The sequence below is a fragment of the Megalopta genalis genome, chromosome 1, assembly GCF_051020955.1.
Source record: "Megalopta genalis isolate 19385.01 chromosome 1, iyMegGena1_principal, whole genome shotgun sequence".
In the NCBI taxonomy this organism is placed as follows: Eukaryota; Metazoa; Arthropoda; class Insecta; order Hymenoptera; family Halictidae; genus Megalopta; species Megalopta genalis.
Window position 1 is genome coordinate 8881240 of NC_135013.1, and position 16946 is coordinate 8898185.

The window sequence follows — 16946 nt, forward strand, 5'->3', positions numbered from 1 at the left end:
ACATGTAGTTCATGTAAACTGCACATTATTTTAGCTTCTCTCTGATTTAACACTGTCCTCCTCCATTTCATGCGAACGGAGTGAAAATTACTTTTTGAAATAATAATTATTACGATGCGTAATATTCTGTAAAAAACATATCACAAAATATTTATTAAAGACTAAAATTAAATAATAATGTTTTAAATGAAAAAGCTGATGTGTTAAAAATTTGTAATATGACCTGCTTCCGATTTCTATGGCGGCAATTAGCTGTTTTAGAATTGAATTTCTGATGTACATTTACAAAGAAAAATTGCTTCTTATGAATGAAAATGCACAATCTGTGTTTCTTATGTGCATTAACTAGAAAATGTATATAATTATATTTAGTCAACGTTACTCAGTTATTGCAAAATGTAAAGTATAACCATGCATGTGACAATACCTCTAATCTTAAAATACTTTGCATTATAGTATCATATTGGCTTAGCTTTTCCTATTTAAAAATGGTTTAAGTTTAATCACAGTAGATGTTATCTTATTAAGATCAATGTGTTTTTATATAAACTTGTGTTCCTGTGTGATAACCTTATACAGTAATTATTATTAAAACAACGATTAACAATATTTATTAATAATATTATTTTTATTGTATTTGTAAGTTTTTAAATATATATGTGCCATGTAAATCTGTTATTTTCAGTGTATTAAAATTTTATAGGATATTTATAGAACTTAACCTATAAAATCTTTTACAGACTATGATCATAAGAAAAACTGCAAGTACAGCTTTCAAGAAGATACATATCATTGGAAAACAATTGTTTTCACCTAAATATTTACTTTATACAAATGTTGCTATATCTATTTCTCTGTCTGCACTAGGAGATGTATTGGAACAGCATTATGAAATACTCAAGGTAATTATATATTACTTTAACGTTTAACATATGTTAATATGTTGGTATGGTTGTTTTTCTCTTATTATAGGGTGACTGGAATAAATTTAGTGTAAATAGAACCAGAAATATGGCTGTATCTGGTATGTCAATCGGTATAGTATGCCACTATTGGTATAAATATTTAGATGCTAGATTACCAGGACGATCAATTAGTACTGTTTTAAAAAAAGTTGTTGTTGATCAGTTAATCTGTTCTCCACTTTGTATAGCAATTTTTTTTGTAACATTAGGTATATTAGAAAGAAACAGCTGGTCTGATCTAAAAAATGAGATTATTAGAAAGGCTCATATATTATATATAGCTGAATGGGTTATTTGGCCACCAGCACAAATTTTTAATTTCTATTTCTTACCAACTAAATATAGGGTCCTTTACGATAATACTATATCCCTTGGTTATGATATTTATACTAGTCAAATAAAACATAGTAACACCAAAAGCAATAAAAATAGTTACTGATATGGTAACTGTTTTTGGACAAGTACACAATTGTAACAAAACAGATTTTATCCAAATGATTCATTTAATCATTGTAAATGGTAAATAAAAAATATTTAAATATTTATACATATATAATTATTAAGTGATATCCTTTTTCTTTTTTAAATTGTTAATTTTCCTATTATAAAAATGTATAGTGGAAAGAAGAATTTAATAGATAGGTCTTTTGTTATATTTTTGCTTTATGAAACTTGTGAAAGAATATTACAAAAATTATGTGCTTATTGTATATAATATGTACATATATTATGCAAAAAATTTTTGTAAAAATGTTGCATTCAGAACATTCCATCATGAATACCTATTGGTACAAGAACTGCAATAAATAATAACAAGTTACGCGCAACCAGTCTCCAATCATTGGGTACTGCATATGGGGCCAGAATCCGAGTTAATCGATGTATCTGATAAAGGAAATAAAACAGTATTAAATTATAATATACATTATATACTAAAAGGAAAAAGGTACTCACTTCATGACTTGCACATATAAAGATAAAAGATGTGACTAATAAATTTAATACTGGAAATCTTGGCAATAACACTAACACACCATGCGAATCTGCTGCTAGCCATATGTGGCCTTGTGCGACTAGAGTTTCTAAACTGATTCGTCCTAACCCAGCTAAGAGAGCTGAATGTTTACCACGTAATGCTAATGATGCGTTTCTAAGTGCTATATATCCTATAATCTGCAACAGAAATTTTATTAAATATTATATTCTAAAATTGTTTTACATGTATACATAATTACCGGTATAAATGCCACATATGAATGAATTTCTTCGCATTCTGATACCGAATGACACAGTATAGTGAAAGTCGTGTAAGCAGTCAGAGAAATTAATGCCAGTACAGAAGACAATGCAGTTCCAGGAATGTGATCTATCCTTTGCAAAGCAACAAGACCAGCTCCAAAAGTTACACCCCATGCCACACTGTATCTGTCTACTCTCCAACGTGACCACCATTCACGTATATCATCATCGGTTGTTACAAATAGTGCTTTCCAAGGTCTTGTTACAAAAACTTTTTCAAAGAACACCTATTACATTACCAAATTATTGCTAAGTTTGTTATAATTTGAATTTTATATATTAAATAATTTATAGTTCAATACCTCTGAGACATAAAGTATAGTAATCATTGATACAAGACCTAAAAGTTTCAAAGCAAGATAGAGTAAAGCTCTTGGACCATATTCAGTAAGGCTACCAGAATATATTCTTGGTGGTAGCCATGCCAAAATATAGATGACTAAAAACCAAAATGAAACCAATGGAACAAAATGATAAAACTGGTATGGTCTATTCATACAAAGACACAAAGAAACTGTTAAAAAATTCAGTCTGAACATTACCTGGAACATAATAGTTACGTACATTATTAATTCCTACAATGTTAACAATGTTCAGTACACTTTGTGTTAACTTACCCTAGCAAATCTAACTAGAGAGACATCACCGGTCTGCCAGAAGTAACAAAAATGTCCATATCCAGAAAGAAATAAATACGCAGAGTTTATTAATCTCAAGTACATATAAATAGGTAAAACGTTTTTAGCTCCAGTAACGTGGTATATTAAAACTACAGCTTGCATTAATCCTCTCCATTCGTCTGTTTGTTCTCGGTTTAAGGTCCTTGGCCCTCTTTCTCTGTCTTCAGTGAAAAATAATCCAAGAGCCAGTATATAACCAAGCGGTAACCAAAAACTAAATTCGCTGTAGTATTTATTTTCTTTCATGAAGAAATTGGTTCTAAATGAAACAAAAAAAACACGATGTTATGTTTACAACAAATTCTAATTTACAGAAAATAATTAGAAGACGTACCTATCACATAAGTAAAAATAAGCTAAAATAATGGATAGAACAGCCAAAGCTGTCATCAAAGTATGAAAATCTTGTACTTCGGGTGGTTCAATCTGTACAACTTCAGAAGTATTTGCTTCCTCGGTATCTTCTATTTCGGAAGTAGTCACACGTAAATAAGATACCTCAGTTCTATATTGACAAAACTTTCTGTATAACCACATTCCACCACCAATTATTATACTGCAATAATTTATTGGTTACTTTTGGTTTAATAAATAACTTATTAAAATATAAAGTATTACCATAAAGCCAGACCAGATAAACTTAATAATTGCAATGTAGTTGCAGGTTCTGCATAACTACAACAGCTACCGTCATCGAAATTCATGTGATCATTACAATAAGTATTTAATAGTATTTGAACTTTGTGTCTTAAGGACAGAGGACTAGCCAAGTAACCATCTGGACTTTGTTCCAATACTCCTGTACCAACAAGTTTACTGCTTTCCCATATATGTGCATCACTATGGGATAGTATCTGCATGTAGTGAATGTATAAATAATTTGCTTCCTTTCAGAACAATTGTTGACATGTACTACAAATAAAGATTACCTTTAATGCTGCCTTATTACACAAATTAATTTGCTTGTTATCTATGCCTGCTAAATCAGCTGGTAGTCTTTCTTTTAATACAGGATCTTGTAATACCCATAAAAATCGTGTGTTTTTTTTAGCCATAAAATCTACTGGTTGCACAAGTCTGACTAATCCCATGCTATATTCAGAATTTAATTGAGTGTCACTATTATTGTTTGCAAGAATTGTCATTGCTGCGTTGCCTGCAATAATTAGACTAGGTGCATCAGTTTTCTAAAAAAAAACAACACAGTTATTAATATGCATACTTAATAGCTAAACAATTATTCAAAGGATAAAAACAACTACCACCCAGCCTCTGAGATCCTCTATCATGGAATTATCTAATCGGGGTCTCCACAAGAATTGTACATTTAGCCTAAGCTGGGCATCATTGAAATTTAGATCAGAATTTGGTGGCAAATCTGTTAAGTCAGATGCTTTTCCATCTACTATAAATTGTGATATAAAAGATTTATACAACTGTCTGATTCTAGCATCTCCGGTGAATACAAAATGATTATGGTGGCCCATGAAAGCTAGATATCTCATACACCTTCGACTGTCCCTGTTACAACAAATTTTATTTAAAAATATGTACCAGTCTCTATATTAACACTACATATAGTATAAAAATTGAGGTCTCACGTTTGCGTATAATAATGCATCATACAACCATAAGGCTGCCATTCTTTATCACCTTTATATCTTCCTTCAGTTAATAACCACTTACACGAATCACTACCTGTAAGAGTTGATTGATATGAAATACTTAAATATTAAGTTTCAAGCATACAATAACAAAAGTACAAAGTATAAATAAAAAGGAAAAAGTTACATGGATGTCTTACCATAAATAAGGTGCATTAATCCATGGTACAATATAAAGCATAATACAAGCGCAGTAGCTAATTTCTTAGCACTTGCTACTGTAATTAAACTGATAAAATGTTCTGCTGAAGTCATGAATACTTTATTGTTTAGTTACATCGACACTGCAACAGAGAAAATCATCTTATTCCAAATAGTTTCAGTTCGATGATAATCAAAGAAAGGTTTGGCCTCTGTTCAGTCGAACGATTAATTTATAGGAAATAGACTCGAGCTTCAAAGTTGAGGAGCTCAAATAAATAAAGTAAGAAAATAGTTATGTGTGAGCATAATAATGATGTATATACGTATGTGTAGAGAAGTTACAGAAGGATTTATTGCTTTGAATCTATAATTTAAGATTATCCCCACCAATATGCATTTTCTGTATTTCTTCTAAGTCCTCGAAGTTGTTAGTGAAATAAAAATTAAGTTAGCGTAATTGCCCTTTGGCATTATTACTTCACGTTTATTTTAATTGGACAGTACAACTATACATGTTTTGCAAGAAAATAGGTTATGTTTTTAAAGAACATTCTTCTATTCCAGGGAAAGTAGTATCAGCATATATGTAATAGAATATCTTCTGCAGATTTTGGAGCACTATTGTTACATATCCTTTACATGCAAAGTTTTCTTAAAAATTTTGTCAACCTCTAAATTGAGTTTCCATGTTAATTATATGCACTTTCTTATGTACATAAACATAAACATAATCACCTCAAGTGTTTTTACAATATTTAAATGGTTTTGTAACAGACGATATTACATTGTGAATAAAAATATAATTAATATATAGATTTCACTGCTAGGTTATAAGTTTAAACACTGTTGATTTAATATATGATTAGAAATAAATCGTTGTAATAATTTTATATAAAGTAACACTAAGTTTATAGTTTCGACACTTCCGACATTTCCGGCTACATTCATGGCGCATTACATGTTCAAGCAGAAGGTACAGAATCTGCAATACGATCGATTTTTATGTACATACATAGTTGAGTAAAAATTGTTCATGTCAAAGCTATGACAGATTTACCACAGATCCAGAAAAAAATAAGATGATCATATATTTTCTTTCAAATATAAATTCGATAACGGATTTAATGCTAGCAGCAAAGTAAAAATTGATTAGATATTTTGTCAATTAATGTATGCAATTCATTCGGTAATTGTAACTTATTGCAATGCAAACACACACACTACTTGACATAATGTTTTATTTCTTTATCGCACCATTAATCACAGCTATTTTTTTCACAGCTAATTTTTCTCGCATTACTCTTTTTATTTAAATACAGAAAATAAAAGTCGAAATTCAAACAAAATATTGCAAGGTTTCTTTAAATCTTTATAAATCTAGAAAACATAAATCTAAATATTTGTTCTTATACTGCGAATTTAAATTATGTAGCGTGTTCTGCACGATATGCGCACGGCGCTATCTCGATCACGAACAAAGATGATATGAGAATAACCACGACCGGGTTTTCAGCACGTCGATGCGATAACTTATAAATTGTAGAGATCTGATACGTTTGGTTCCACGTTAGTATAATTTTGAACGCACGAGTTCCACGTTACTATATACATATTACCAAAACCCATCACATGGGTTGTACATACTTCTGAGCACTGAAAGCACAAAAGCGTGTGCTTTTAAGCATAGAAAAAAGTGTACTTTTGAGCACCGAAATCTCCAAATAAAATTATAAAATAAAATTATTTATCCTTTAATGCGATTACCTTTGTAATTTTCTATTCTATTTCATTCAAATAAAATTATCTTTTACATTTTCTTTTTATACATTTTTTCATTCGAGTAAAATCGTCAGAGTGTGATTCTGTTATGTTACTATCATAAAGTTAAAGAATAAAGAATATGTATTCGTGTTTTTTTCACGTTATTTAATGTAACGTGGAATCAGACGGGTCATACAAAAGCATAGAAGTAAGGTTCTGTTCTATGCTAAAACGTGGGTCAAACACATATTAGTTGTGGTTCCACGTTGCTGCGATGGCAGTACTATACCAAGCGTGTCGGAAAAGTGGGTGGGCCATTCTCATTTTCTCACTGCACATTACATATGTATAAATATTCATGTGACAAACAGGAATACATATGTGAAACTAATAATAAAATTTCGTGATGACGGTAAGCATATAAAAACGGTTAATGTCAATTGCACAGTCCTTTAGATCATAGTGAAATTTCGGAAATCAAAAAATTCAAATATATACTTTACGTTTCGATAGAAAATTTTTATGCAAAATTCAAATATTTATGGACATACATACATATATACGTATTTGAAATGTATAAATTATACAGCAGTTGATTTCCTTTATTATACATTGCGTCAAGTTAAAAATAAAGTAGGCATTTTGTGAAACGAACCTTGACATTGTGTTATATATACATACGAGTATGTTACAGAATATATAAAATTCGCAGTCTGCTTGTGAACGAATCTATCATACCGAATACCCCTAATGTCGGTCGCAAAGGGGTGAAAAAAAGTGTGTTGTATACCCGCCTCAGGCTTTGCTATGTAAGCACGGCTGTCAAGTTTGACTGATTGATACCGAATCCCTGTTACGACGCCTCGCGACTGTTGTCCGACCGCTCATTTTTTTTGGCAATATGATACGGTACGAAATTTAAGGAGAAAAAATGCAAAGCGCCGTCGTTGCAGCAGCGTTGCACCGTTCTTGAGCGGGAGAATAAACAAAACAAGCGATCCGTGTAAATTGCAATGGACAACGATTATATTTTTCAGTGGAGAACGACATAACGACAATGGCGGCAATGTCCCCGTCGAAGGTAAGTTAATATCAAAATTCTTTTAACATCCCTGTGCTTTTCTACACCTTTGTTACATCGTATGACGTGGAATTAAATAAAAATATTGAACGCCTAACACGGTGTAAAATGCCAAAAAATTTCATACTTGTGTATCGGCGAAACGAAAATATTATGTACCGTTGTCACTCGTCAAAATTTGGATGACGTTTCGCGTCAAATAAGACGCGCTACCCTTTCGTATGGTGTATATTGTTACATCTTCGGCACTATTATGATGTTTTTCAATTAACAAGTCTTACTATTATATTATAATATAGATTATATATGTTTCCAACTACTTATTTCTGCTATTGATTCACGATTTTATAATCGCGATAATCCATTTATATCAGTAATCTATTATCTACAATCTACAGGAATTAATTAGTTTTAAAATTTTCTCTTACACTTCAAATTATCTTTGAGATAGTTGTATCTGAAAGTATGGTTGGAAATTGCAGTGCTAAAAGTTTACCTAATGTTAGTTGTTTACAATTTGTGTATATTATAAATTAATATTTTAGTACGACACAGTACACAATAACATATTATATAAATATTATTTCAGCGAAGGCTCCAGAAGGAGCTAATGTCCTTAATACGTGAACCTCCGCCAGGTGTACACGTAGATGGCGACCTTGCAGGTCAAAATTTAACACAATGGATTGTACACATGGATGGTGCAAAGGGCACTCTGTACGAAGGCGAACGATTTCAACTTCAATTTAAATTTAGCTCTAAATACCCATTTGATTCGCCGGAAGTAACTTTCATAGGTGGTAATATACCAGTTCATCCACATATTTATAGCAATGGTCATATCTGCCTATCAATACTGACTGATGATTGGTCTCCAGCACTAAGCGTGCAAAGTGTTTGTTTAAGTATTGTGTCGATGCTAAGCAGTTGTAAAGAAAAGGTAAGAAATTCTTACTTATAGTTTATTGACAAAATATTTATCGAAATTATTTTACCACAGAAGAGGCCACCTGATAATTCATTTTATGTGTCAACGTGTAGCAAAAATCCAAAGAAAACGAAATGGTGGTATCATGGTAAGTGTTGCATTGTATATACGACTTAAAAATTTCAATAACTACTTCTTTTTATACATTCTTTTTATAAGACTTAGTATATAGAATTTTCTAATATTTTAATAAATGTTTACTTTAAAAAACGCACAGTTATGTAGCATTTTCTTTTGTGTTTAAACAGATGACAGTGTGTAACAGCAACTGCTATAATCATTAAAAACTTGTCAATGTGCAGTTATAGCTGGACCAAGCGGAATGACATGTTTCGTGTCTTTAATTATTAATGTTTATATATAAATATTAATGTCTGTAACTATTGAAACTTTCATAGATGAAATTTACTGAATTAACTTTATCACATATTAAACAAATTAGATGCATAAGTTTAGAAAAGAAAAGAAAAAAGCAAAGGCTGCATAATACTTATTACAATAAAGAAGCAATGTAAAATGCGTGAGTTATCCAGTTATAAATTATTATGATGTTATTAAGAATTATATATATTATCCCACAGTTATAAATAGGAAGACAAAAAATAGCATAGACTTCTAAAACGTAAATGCTGAAAAGAATGGTGCACATAAACTATTAATACATAATAAAGTGTTTTATTATCTATGTAGGAAATGCGCTGTAAAATGACATCAGATTAATATATTACAGTAATCATTATCAATAGCATAACACCAAAAACATACAATGTTATCTCACTTGTTATACAATTTATTTAATATTCGTGTTTACTGTATAATTTTAAATAAAAGGTAAGCGATTATTTTCAATGCATCTCGAGCTATAGAAATACGAATTCGCGATTAAATATGTAATATACATATAAATTCTGTTTAATATTTTATTAATGTTTTCACAATAATGAAATCATTTTTTCAACTGAGATAATCACAGCATTTAAAATGTTGATATGTAGCTTTATCGATCAATAAAATTTAACCTTTTATAGAATTGTAGTACAATTCATTACAAATGTACAATATTTGAAATGTAATAACAAATTTATAATAGTTGAAGAAAATAGGTTAAGTTTATACATAACCTATCTTAATCTAGTGACAGTGAGGAATGTGAGAATACAAGAGTGCTATGCCGAAGTTTTCAGTGCGTCAATTTGTGCACAAGTACAAGCTAGGTAACATAAATTGCAGGGATCTGACACGTTTGGTTTTACCACAAAAGATACATACCTCGTCTGTATTGTTCGAGTAAACCTACGATTCAATGTATTTTTGCATTGCACAAAGTAGAGCATTTCACCTTATTTTCGGTTTTTAAATATTCTCAGCAATCTTTTTTAGCATATTGTTTTTCAAGTTTAATAGCTGTGTGAGATCGAGTTAAGTTCTCGTCTGCGATGGTAACAACTGAACCATGGCTAGAAGCGACTCATGGGTAAACACTCAAACTATTAACCAAAATCAACTGTTGATAATTTTGTCACCAGTTTCACTGCTTCACCGCTACGGATAATAGCGCTAGAGTAAAATTTTATTTTGTGCGATGGCGCCATCTGTGCCAATATAATGAACTCTTAGAGTTTGGAACTGTCGGTAATTTTGGTTACCAGCGGTTTCAGCGTTTGGCCGCTATATACGATGGCGCTATTTTTATATTATAGCGCGGGTGATTAATACCATAATTTACGTTATGCCTTATGAGAATAGCGGCAAGTATTATTTGTTCTCGGTATTTATAATAGCAAATGCATTTTTATTATATAATATAGATGCAAGATAGCATTTTGAATATTTGTTCGATCCCAAAATTGGCAGGTTTCATATGATTTTCAATATACGTACTCTCTTTATAGGATGCAAGTATCAAATTTGTTTTTATTCACTGTACAATTTCTTACATAGAAAGGGTGCAATGCCATCAAACAGCAGCTGCATTCATAGCAGTAATTGACTTTATCGCGCGTAGTACGAATTCATGTAACGCGCATAAAACGCTTCATACGATATTATTTACACAGTAATAAAATAAATCCGTTTTTTTACACTTTGCAATATTAAATATTTACACTTTAGAATACTAAATTTACATTGATATTACTGTTTATATAAAATGTTGAATACTATCGCCGTTGTCGATAATTGTTCGTAGTAAAAATATATAGCGCAGAACGACGAGTTCAAAAAGATTCTCGGAAAGTCTGTTCGTACACTCTTCTGCAATTCGATACTAAATATATTGGACAAGGGTTTTCCAAAATTTCAACGATATAACATCGAATATATAGCAAGAATCTTTTCGAATTTACCGAACATCAACGACAACGTTCACAATTATCAGAAACAATGATATCGAAGTCAATCGCGTCGCACACAAACGAATCGATTATTTTACGTACGTTTTCGTTGAAAAAGGCAATTTTTACTCGAATAGTATAATTCGCGATGAAAAATAGTAACGCTATCCTTCCGTTGATCGCGCAGCAAACAATTGCGATCAGACAGAATCTAGGTACGATATTTGTTGTTGTTTTTTCAGCACCGCTTCACTTTCGCAACTTAATTCGCGTTTTTTACAATTCTACAAGTCTCGCTCGATATTTTACACATTCTTTCTCGCGTTACATTATATTATATTTTACATGCGGTTATGGATCGGTAATCGTTAGGCAAGAGACACAACGTCGCACACTTGTGTGTGGATCGAGTCGCAGGAATCGTTTCCCGATCACGCGATCGAAACTCGACGGCTCGCACGGAGGCTCAAAGTTCTCGCCGATTTGTACCGTAAAGCGTATCACGAAGTGTCGCGACTGAAACGGCGTATTTAAGATAAGCCATGGTTTCTCGCGAAGTTTCGTAACGATACGTTTGATCTAAATCGATCGGCGACACGGGTTTTTCTTGTAATAAGACTTTCAACATGGCTGATACCTATTACGCCATTTCTTACAAGCAAGTTGACACTCGTCTGACGTCGAACGCAATCTTAGCGTTTTTCGATTTACATATTCAAAATATAGATCGGGCGACATCAGGCACCATTCTGTGACCGTCAGGATCAGGGACGAAGGTTTCCTGTTGCACGCATTCGTCCTACAGGGTGTCCCAAAAATGTCTCGCAATCCAGAAATGGGAGATTCCTGAGGTCATTTGAAGCAACTTTTTCCTTTGCACAAATTTTCTGCGAGGCACCGTTCACGAGTTATTCACGAGAAAAAAAGGAGGCCAATGAGAGATCGCCGACGCCCCGCGCTCGCGACCACTGCCGCCGCGTTAGCTGACCGGCGCGACGCGGCATTGGCCGCAAGGGCGAGGCGCCGGCCGCAATCGTTCTCCGATTGGTCAGCGTTTTTCTTTAATAACTCGTAAACGAAGCCGCGGATTGCATTTTCGCTAAGGAAAAAGTTGCTTCAAATGATCTCAGGAATCCCCTACGTTCGGATTGCGAGACATTTTTGGGACATCCTATATAACTGCGCCTTTTCCTCTGATCGCAAGTCCTCCCGCAATTGGACTTCCATTCGTTTACGTCGTTCAACGAGAACTGTCACAAAATGTAAACAACTTCACGCGAGTGCAGCGCGATCCGACCAGGGCCGAGTCGCAATTTTCGGACCTTTCTACACGACACTACTACGTACAAGGCACAGCTGCGAGGGTGCTGTAAAATTCGTCCCCGAGCGTCGTCGTCCAACAGCCACGTCACAGCAATGGCAGCACCGATCTCGCGAACGTTCCCTTTACATTTTGTGTCCGTCCGCGTTGAACGTTAGCACAGTTATTATGCTCCAAGGTAGTCCACGGAAACGATTGGCGTGCAACGCTCGCGAGCCACGGAGTTCGCCGTGTTCCAGGAATGAATATGTTTCGACTAAAAGTTTCTACGAAAACGTGTCGCGGAGTCACGCGCGGGCGAGATAACAGCGCCGACCGGCTAACGGTCCGCGCGGACCGTTCGCAAATTCTAGCAGCGGCCGCGGCCGCGGGAGAACCGGGAACCCCGGATCCGAAACCCAGTCGAGTCGTGACCCCTCGCGGGAGATTCATTATCACGGCACGCGGTGCACCAGAAGCCGGGGAACAATCGAGCCGGCCGGCCCGGAGGAGCTTCATTCCACGGGGCATTTTTCCGCTGTGGGAACGGAGCGTCGGGTTCGACGAGGGTAGACGCGGGTAAACGCGGCGACGGCGTCGCGATTTCACCGGTAATTCGAAAAATGCATAGGAATTAGCGGGAGCGGCGCGAGAGGGCCGGGATATAAGAGACGTTTCGGTGGCAATCGGGGACAAAGGTATTCGCCACGGGCACGTAGAGATGCGTGGAGTTTCTGCGTGCACGGAGACAGAGAGGAGAGACGCGAGAGAACGACCGGCCGCCGGAGGGAAAGAAGCGGGGCCGCGGCGAGGTGTACGGGTCGCCAACACGTATCTCGATATCTCACGGTTCGATCTCTGCCGGTCTGGCCGCCCGTATATTTACATGTATAATTTATATATCCCGTAGCAGGGACGAGAAAGTGGTGTGCGCCCCGCCAGGGCGGGTCCTTGCGCGCCTATCCTTCGGACCCGTCTTCGACATCTACGCACCCGCTCCTTCTCTCTCCCTCCCTCTCTCGCTCTCTCTCGCTTTCCCTCATTCTCACTCCCTCCCTCTCTCGCTCTCTCTCGCTTTCCCTCATTCTCACTCCCTCCCTCTCTCGCTCTCTCTCGCTTTCCCTCATTCTCACTCCCTCCCTCTCTCGCTCTCTCTCTCTCTCTCTCTTTCTCTCTCTCTCGCGCGCGCTTCCTCCCTCTCTCTTCGCGAATCCAGAGAGATTCGCGGGAATCCAGCCGGACGAATTCTCACGATCCTCTTGTTAATGGCGATTTAAGTACTCCGTCTGATGAATGAGAATGGATTTCGGGATGTCGGGGTCAGTGTGCGGTTAACTCGTCGTTTATGTTCCACTATATCACGTTTCTTTTGTCCATTCGGTTGCTTGTATGGCCCTCTACCTACTTAATTGCATCGTTACATCTCTTATCGCGGAAATTGCATTGTAGCCGCATCGGCTGTACCAGGACGAAGATACTCTTGGTCGCATCGCAGCAAGGCAAACGAAGGTGGCAAGTTTTTGTAATTGTCGTCGGACGCGTTTATTTTCTCGCAGGTGCAGCGCGAGGAATCCTGTCGTTCTAAGTCGAAATGCTACGGATTGGAGTAGCGAATGATAGAAAGTAATCTCTCTCTCTCCCCCTCTCTTTGTTCTCTTGGTAACCAAAGTGGACAACTTGGGTGGAGATCAATCGGTGACTATAAAAACGAGCGAGGCTCGAATGATGATGATGATTATTATTATTATTATTATAATAATAATTATTATTGTCTCCACTTCCCCTATTGTCCATATTTGTTCTCTCTCTCTCTCTCTCTCTCTCTCTCTCTCTCTCTCATTGTTCCCTTGGTAACTAAAATGGACTACTTGGGTTGAGGAGATCAATCGGCGATTATAAAAACGAGCGAGGCTCGAATGATGATTATTATTATTATTATTATTATTATTATTATTATTATTATTATTATTATTGTCTCCACTTCCCCTATTGTCCATATTTGTTCTCTCTCTCTCTCTCTCTCTCTCATTGTTCCCTTGGTAACTAAAATGGACTACTTGGGTTGAGGAGATCAATCGGCGATTATAAAAACGAGCGAGGCTCGAATGATTATTATTATTATTATTATCTCCACTTCCCATGTTGTCCATATTTGTTCCCAAGTTGGCGGAGAACGTGAGAGAAATCACTGTACAAGCTTCTGGGCGATCTTATGTACCATTTTCAAGCTCATTTTTCTAGAAAATGAAGCTACGTACGCTACGAAGAAGTTCGTAAACATTAGGTTGGAAACTATGAAACGGACGTTTTTGTTTAGTCTGTGTTCAGCTGCGACTGTGTCCATTGTAACGTGCGCTGGATATTTTTATTTATGAATTTTAAAGGTATTCTTCTTACTCGTTTCGTAAAATCTTTTTCGTGTTCGTATCATCCCATTTTCATTTTATCTTTCTCCGAAACCAGATGGAAGCAACACGCGATTTACATCATTCAACGCACGTTTCATAGTTTCCAATCTAATATAATCGGGCTTATTTAAAAAGCCGAAGGATCTCCTTCAGCCGACTCGATCGTTTTATCGATCCGTTTCGCGATACCTCCGTCGGCATCCAATTAAATTAAGACGGACTAGATCCGAGTCGCGACAGGGGCACAAATCAAACCTCGACGAGAAAATGTCGATTATAAAAAAATATCGATTATAAAAGAGCTTTTTCTGCGGCTATGCAAATTTTTCCGGGACACCGGTCTTAAGTGTCAACGCACACGCGGCTACCTCGAGGAGCAGCCTTATCGTTCTACCTTTTCTTCGTAGGGGCTTGTTTTTGCTCGCGCGACGCTGCTTATAATTAAGTACGCGCGGCCTTCGCGGTTCGTCTCTCCTCGGTTGCTTCTCAGGCCAGTTCTAGGATCCCCCGAAGCATCGACATAAATTTCTCGGCGCAGCTGCCGAACGGCCGCGCCGAGTTCTCCACGGATGCCACGGGCCCGGCCCGGCCCAACCGGGCCCGCAAATGCGGAAGACGCGGGCGGCGCGGACGAAGGGGGCGGGCCTTAATTAAGCTCGGGCGAACCAACGAATTCCATAATACGTTCCCGTTCGCGTAACACGGGCCACGATAAGAGCGGCGCACGCGGCTCTGCGCGTTCGTGGGATTTTTTTCGGCGGAATAATGCCGGTCCGCGGCTCTCCGTGTCGCCATTGTGACCGCGGGGGCCGCAATTAATTATTTGCCGTGGCCCGCGAGGGAGCGCATCGTTGCATCTGTTGTTGCACGCTCCGCGATTCTTCCCGCGCCCTGAACACCGCGGCGAACCGGCCGAGCTGTGAATGATACTGCGCGCCGCGGAAACGGTTTTCGGGGAACGGGGAACGAGGCGACCGCGCCGCGATTCTTTGTGCCCCACGATCGCGGCCCTCCGCCCGGTTATTTATGCGCTCGTGCTGGCCCCCGTGTAATTTACGTCGGCTCACCGGCATACGCGGACAATTAGGAGAAAAATGCTACGGCGACTTCGCCGGCCCCGGATTCCCGGAGACGCGGTGAAAGATGAACAGGGTTCCTCGCGAACTCTCCGATCACCCTTCTTTTTAACCCCTAGGCTACTGTGGGCGCCCATAGGCGCTTAGGAATTTTGTGTTCGCGACACTCGGAGCGCCTATAGGTGCTTATTTCTGACACGGAGGGCGCCTATAGACGCCCAGAAAATTTTATCGGTATTTATTCCGATAGATCTCATCTCAGTTAGACGAGAAAAAAGTTTTACATTAACACTTCCACGACCGCGCTAGAAACCTGAAAAATTTTCATATAATTAAAATATTTCATTCGATTAAACAAACATTATGAAGCAAACTTATATGGCCTCTTCAGCATTCGTACCTCTTGCAAATCTTAATCAAATTAAGCAATCATTTTTAATTTTTCATCAATCATCCACTTTACGGTATTTACGGTAATTCGGTTCAGAGAAATGAATAATGTTGTTTCAATGTAGCGAAATTCAGTTTTTCGATTATTGAAATATGTTTTCACAAAAGTGCATCCCTATCCAAAAGTTCACCTTTCTCGGCACACATCCTGACTCAATTTCTGCCGTATGGTACGTTCTGTCGTGTCTCAAAGTCTGCCATAGTCAAGGGGTTAATTGCGGCGCATTAAACTTTCGACTGTCACTGGCGTTGACGCGTTGTTATTAGACTGCGGATTTCATGCGTTTGTGACATACATCGGTAATTGAAATATAAAAGATAAGATAAGATATCGAAAGAATTTCAGGACATCCGCGTATTATTATCGAGTTTCGCTAGAATTATTAAAATAAAAGAGAAATTTCCATCCCCGATTCCTTTTCGTTGCGATTGTCGAAGATAATCTTTATGTTGCATTAAGATCCACGGTCTAGTAATTACGTACGAAGAGATATATCATCGTAGAAAATAATTTACCACGCGTAACTTCCGCACAACATAAATATAAAAGTTATGCGTGGCATATGATTCTACAACAATAATTATTTTACTATAACAATAGTAAAATTGTGTTCCTACTATATATATACTATATATAGTAGGATACTATACTATACTATATATTATATATATATATATATATATATATATATATATATATATAATTATTTTATATAAATAATTATTTTACTATGTTATAGTAAAATAATTATTGTTATAAAATCATATGCTACGCATAACTTTTATATTTGTGTTAT

At 36.5% G+C, this 16946-nt stretch overlaps 3 protein-coding genes across 5 annotated transcripts; 2 read left to right on the plus strand and 1 right to left on the minus strand.

Moving 5' to 3' along the window:
- Positions 1 to 79: 79 nt before the first annotated feature.
- LOC117228988 (mpv17-like protein 2) lies at positions 80 to 1510 on the plus strand. Of its 3 annotated transcripts, none has more exons than XM_076520551.1 (3): positions 80 to 398; positions 741 to 902; positions 973 to 1510. In XM_076520551.1, exons 2-3 carry the CDS (start codon positions 744 to 746, stop codon positions 1402 to 1404), a joined length of 591 nt encoding a protein of 196 aa, XP_076376666.1. In that variant the 5' UTR covers positions 80 to 398; positions 741 to 743; the 3' UTR covers positions 1405 to 1510. The 3 variants fall into 3 exon arrangements, with proteins under 3 accessions (XP_076376666.1, XP_076376663.1, XP_076376668.1); XM_076520548.1 differs by lacking the exon at positions 80 to 398 and adding an exon at positions 405 to 639; XM_076520553.1 differs by lacking the exon at positions 80 to 398 and adding an exon at positions 405 to 578.
- An 85-nt stretch (positions 1511 to 1595) lies between these two features.
- On the minus strand, positions 1596 to 6113 carry LOC117228883 (N-acetylneuraminate (7)9-O-acetyltransferase). The gene is made up of 12 exons (XM_033484919.2): positions 5488 to 6113; positions 4749 to 4892; positions 4546 to 4642; positions 4207 to 4465; positions 3874 to 4131; positions 3563 to 3798; positions 3279 to 3500; positions 2882 to 3203; positions 2567 to 2806; positions 2201 to 2491; positions 1920 to 2138; positions 1596 to 1850 (listed from the first exon to the last, which is right to left on the minus strand). The coding sequence occupies exons 2-12, from the start codon at positions 4861 to 4863 to the stop codon at positions 1725 to 1727; spliced, it is 2385 nt and encodes a 794-aa protein (XP_033340810.1). The 5' UTR covers positions 4864 to 4892; positions 5488 to 6113; the 3' UTR covers positions 1596 to 1724.
- A 662-nt stretch (positions 6114 to 6775) lies between these two features.
- Positions 6776 to 9435, plus strand: LOC117228763 (ubiquitin-conjugating enzyme E2 W). The gene is made up of 5 exons (XM_033484743.2): positions 6776 to 6925; positions 7208 to 7594; positions 8184 to 8534; positions 8595 to 8670; positions 8831 to 9435. Exons 2-5 carry the CDS (start codon positions 7571 to 7573, stop codon positions 8842 to 8844), a joined length of 465 nt encoding a protein of 154 aa, XP_033340634.1. The 5' UTR covers positions 6776 to 6925; positions 7208 to 7570; the 3' UTR covers positions 8845 to 9435.
- The last annotated feature ends 7511 nt before the right edge of the window (positions 9436 to 16946 follow it).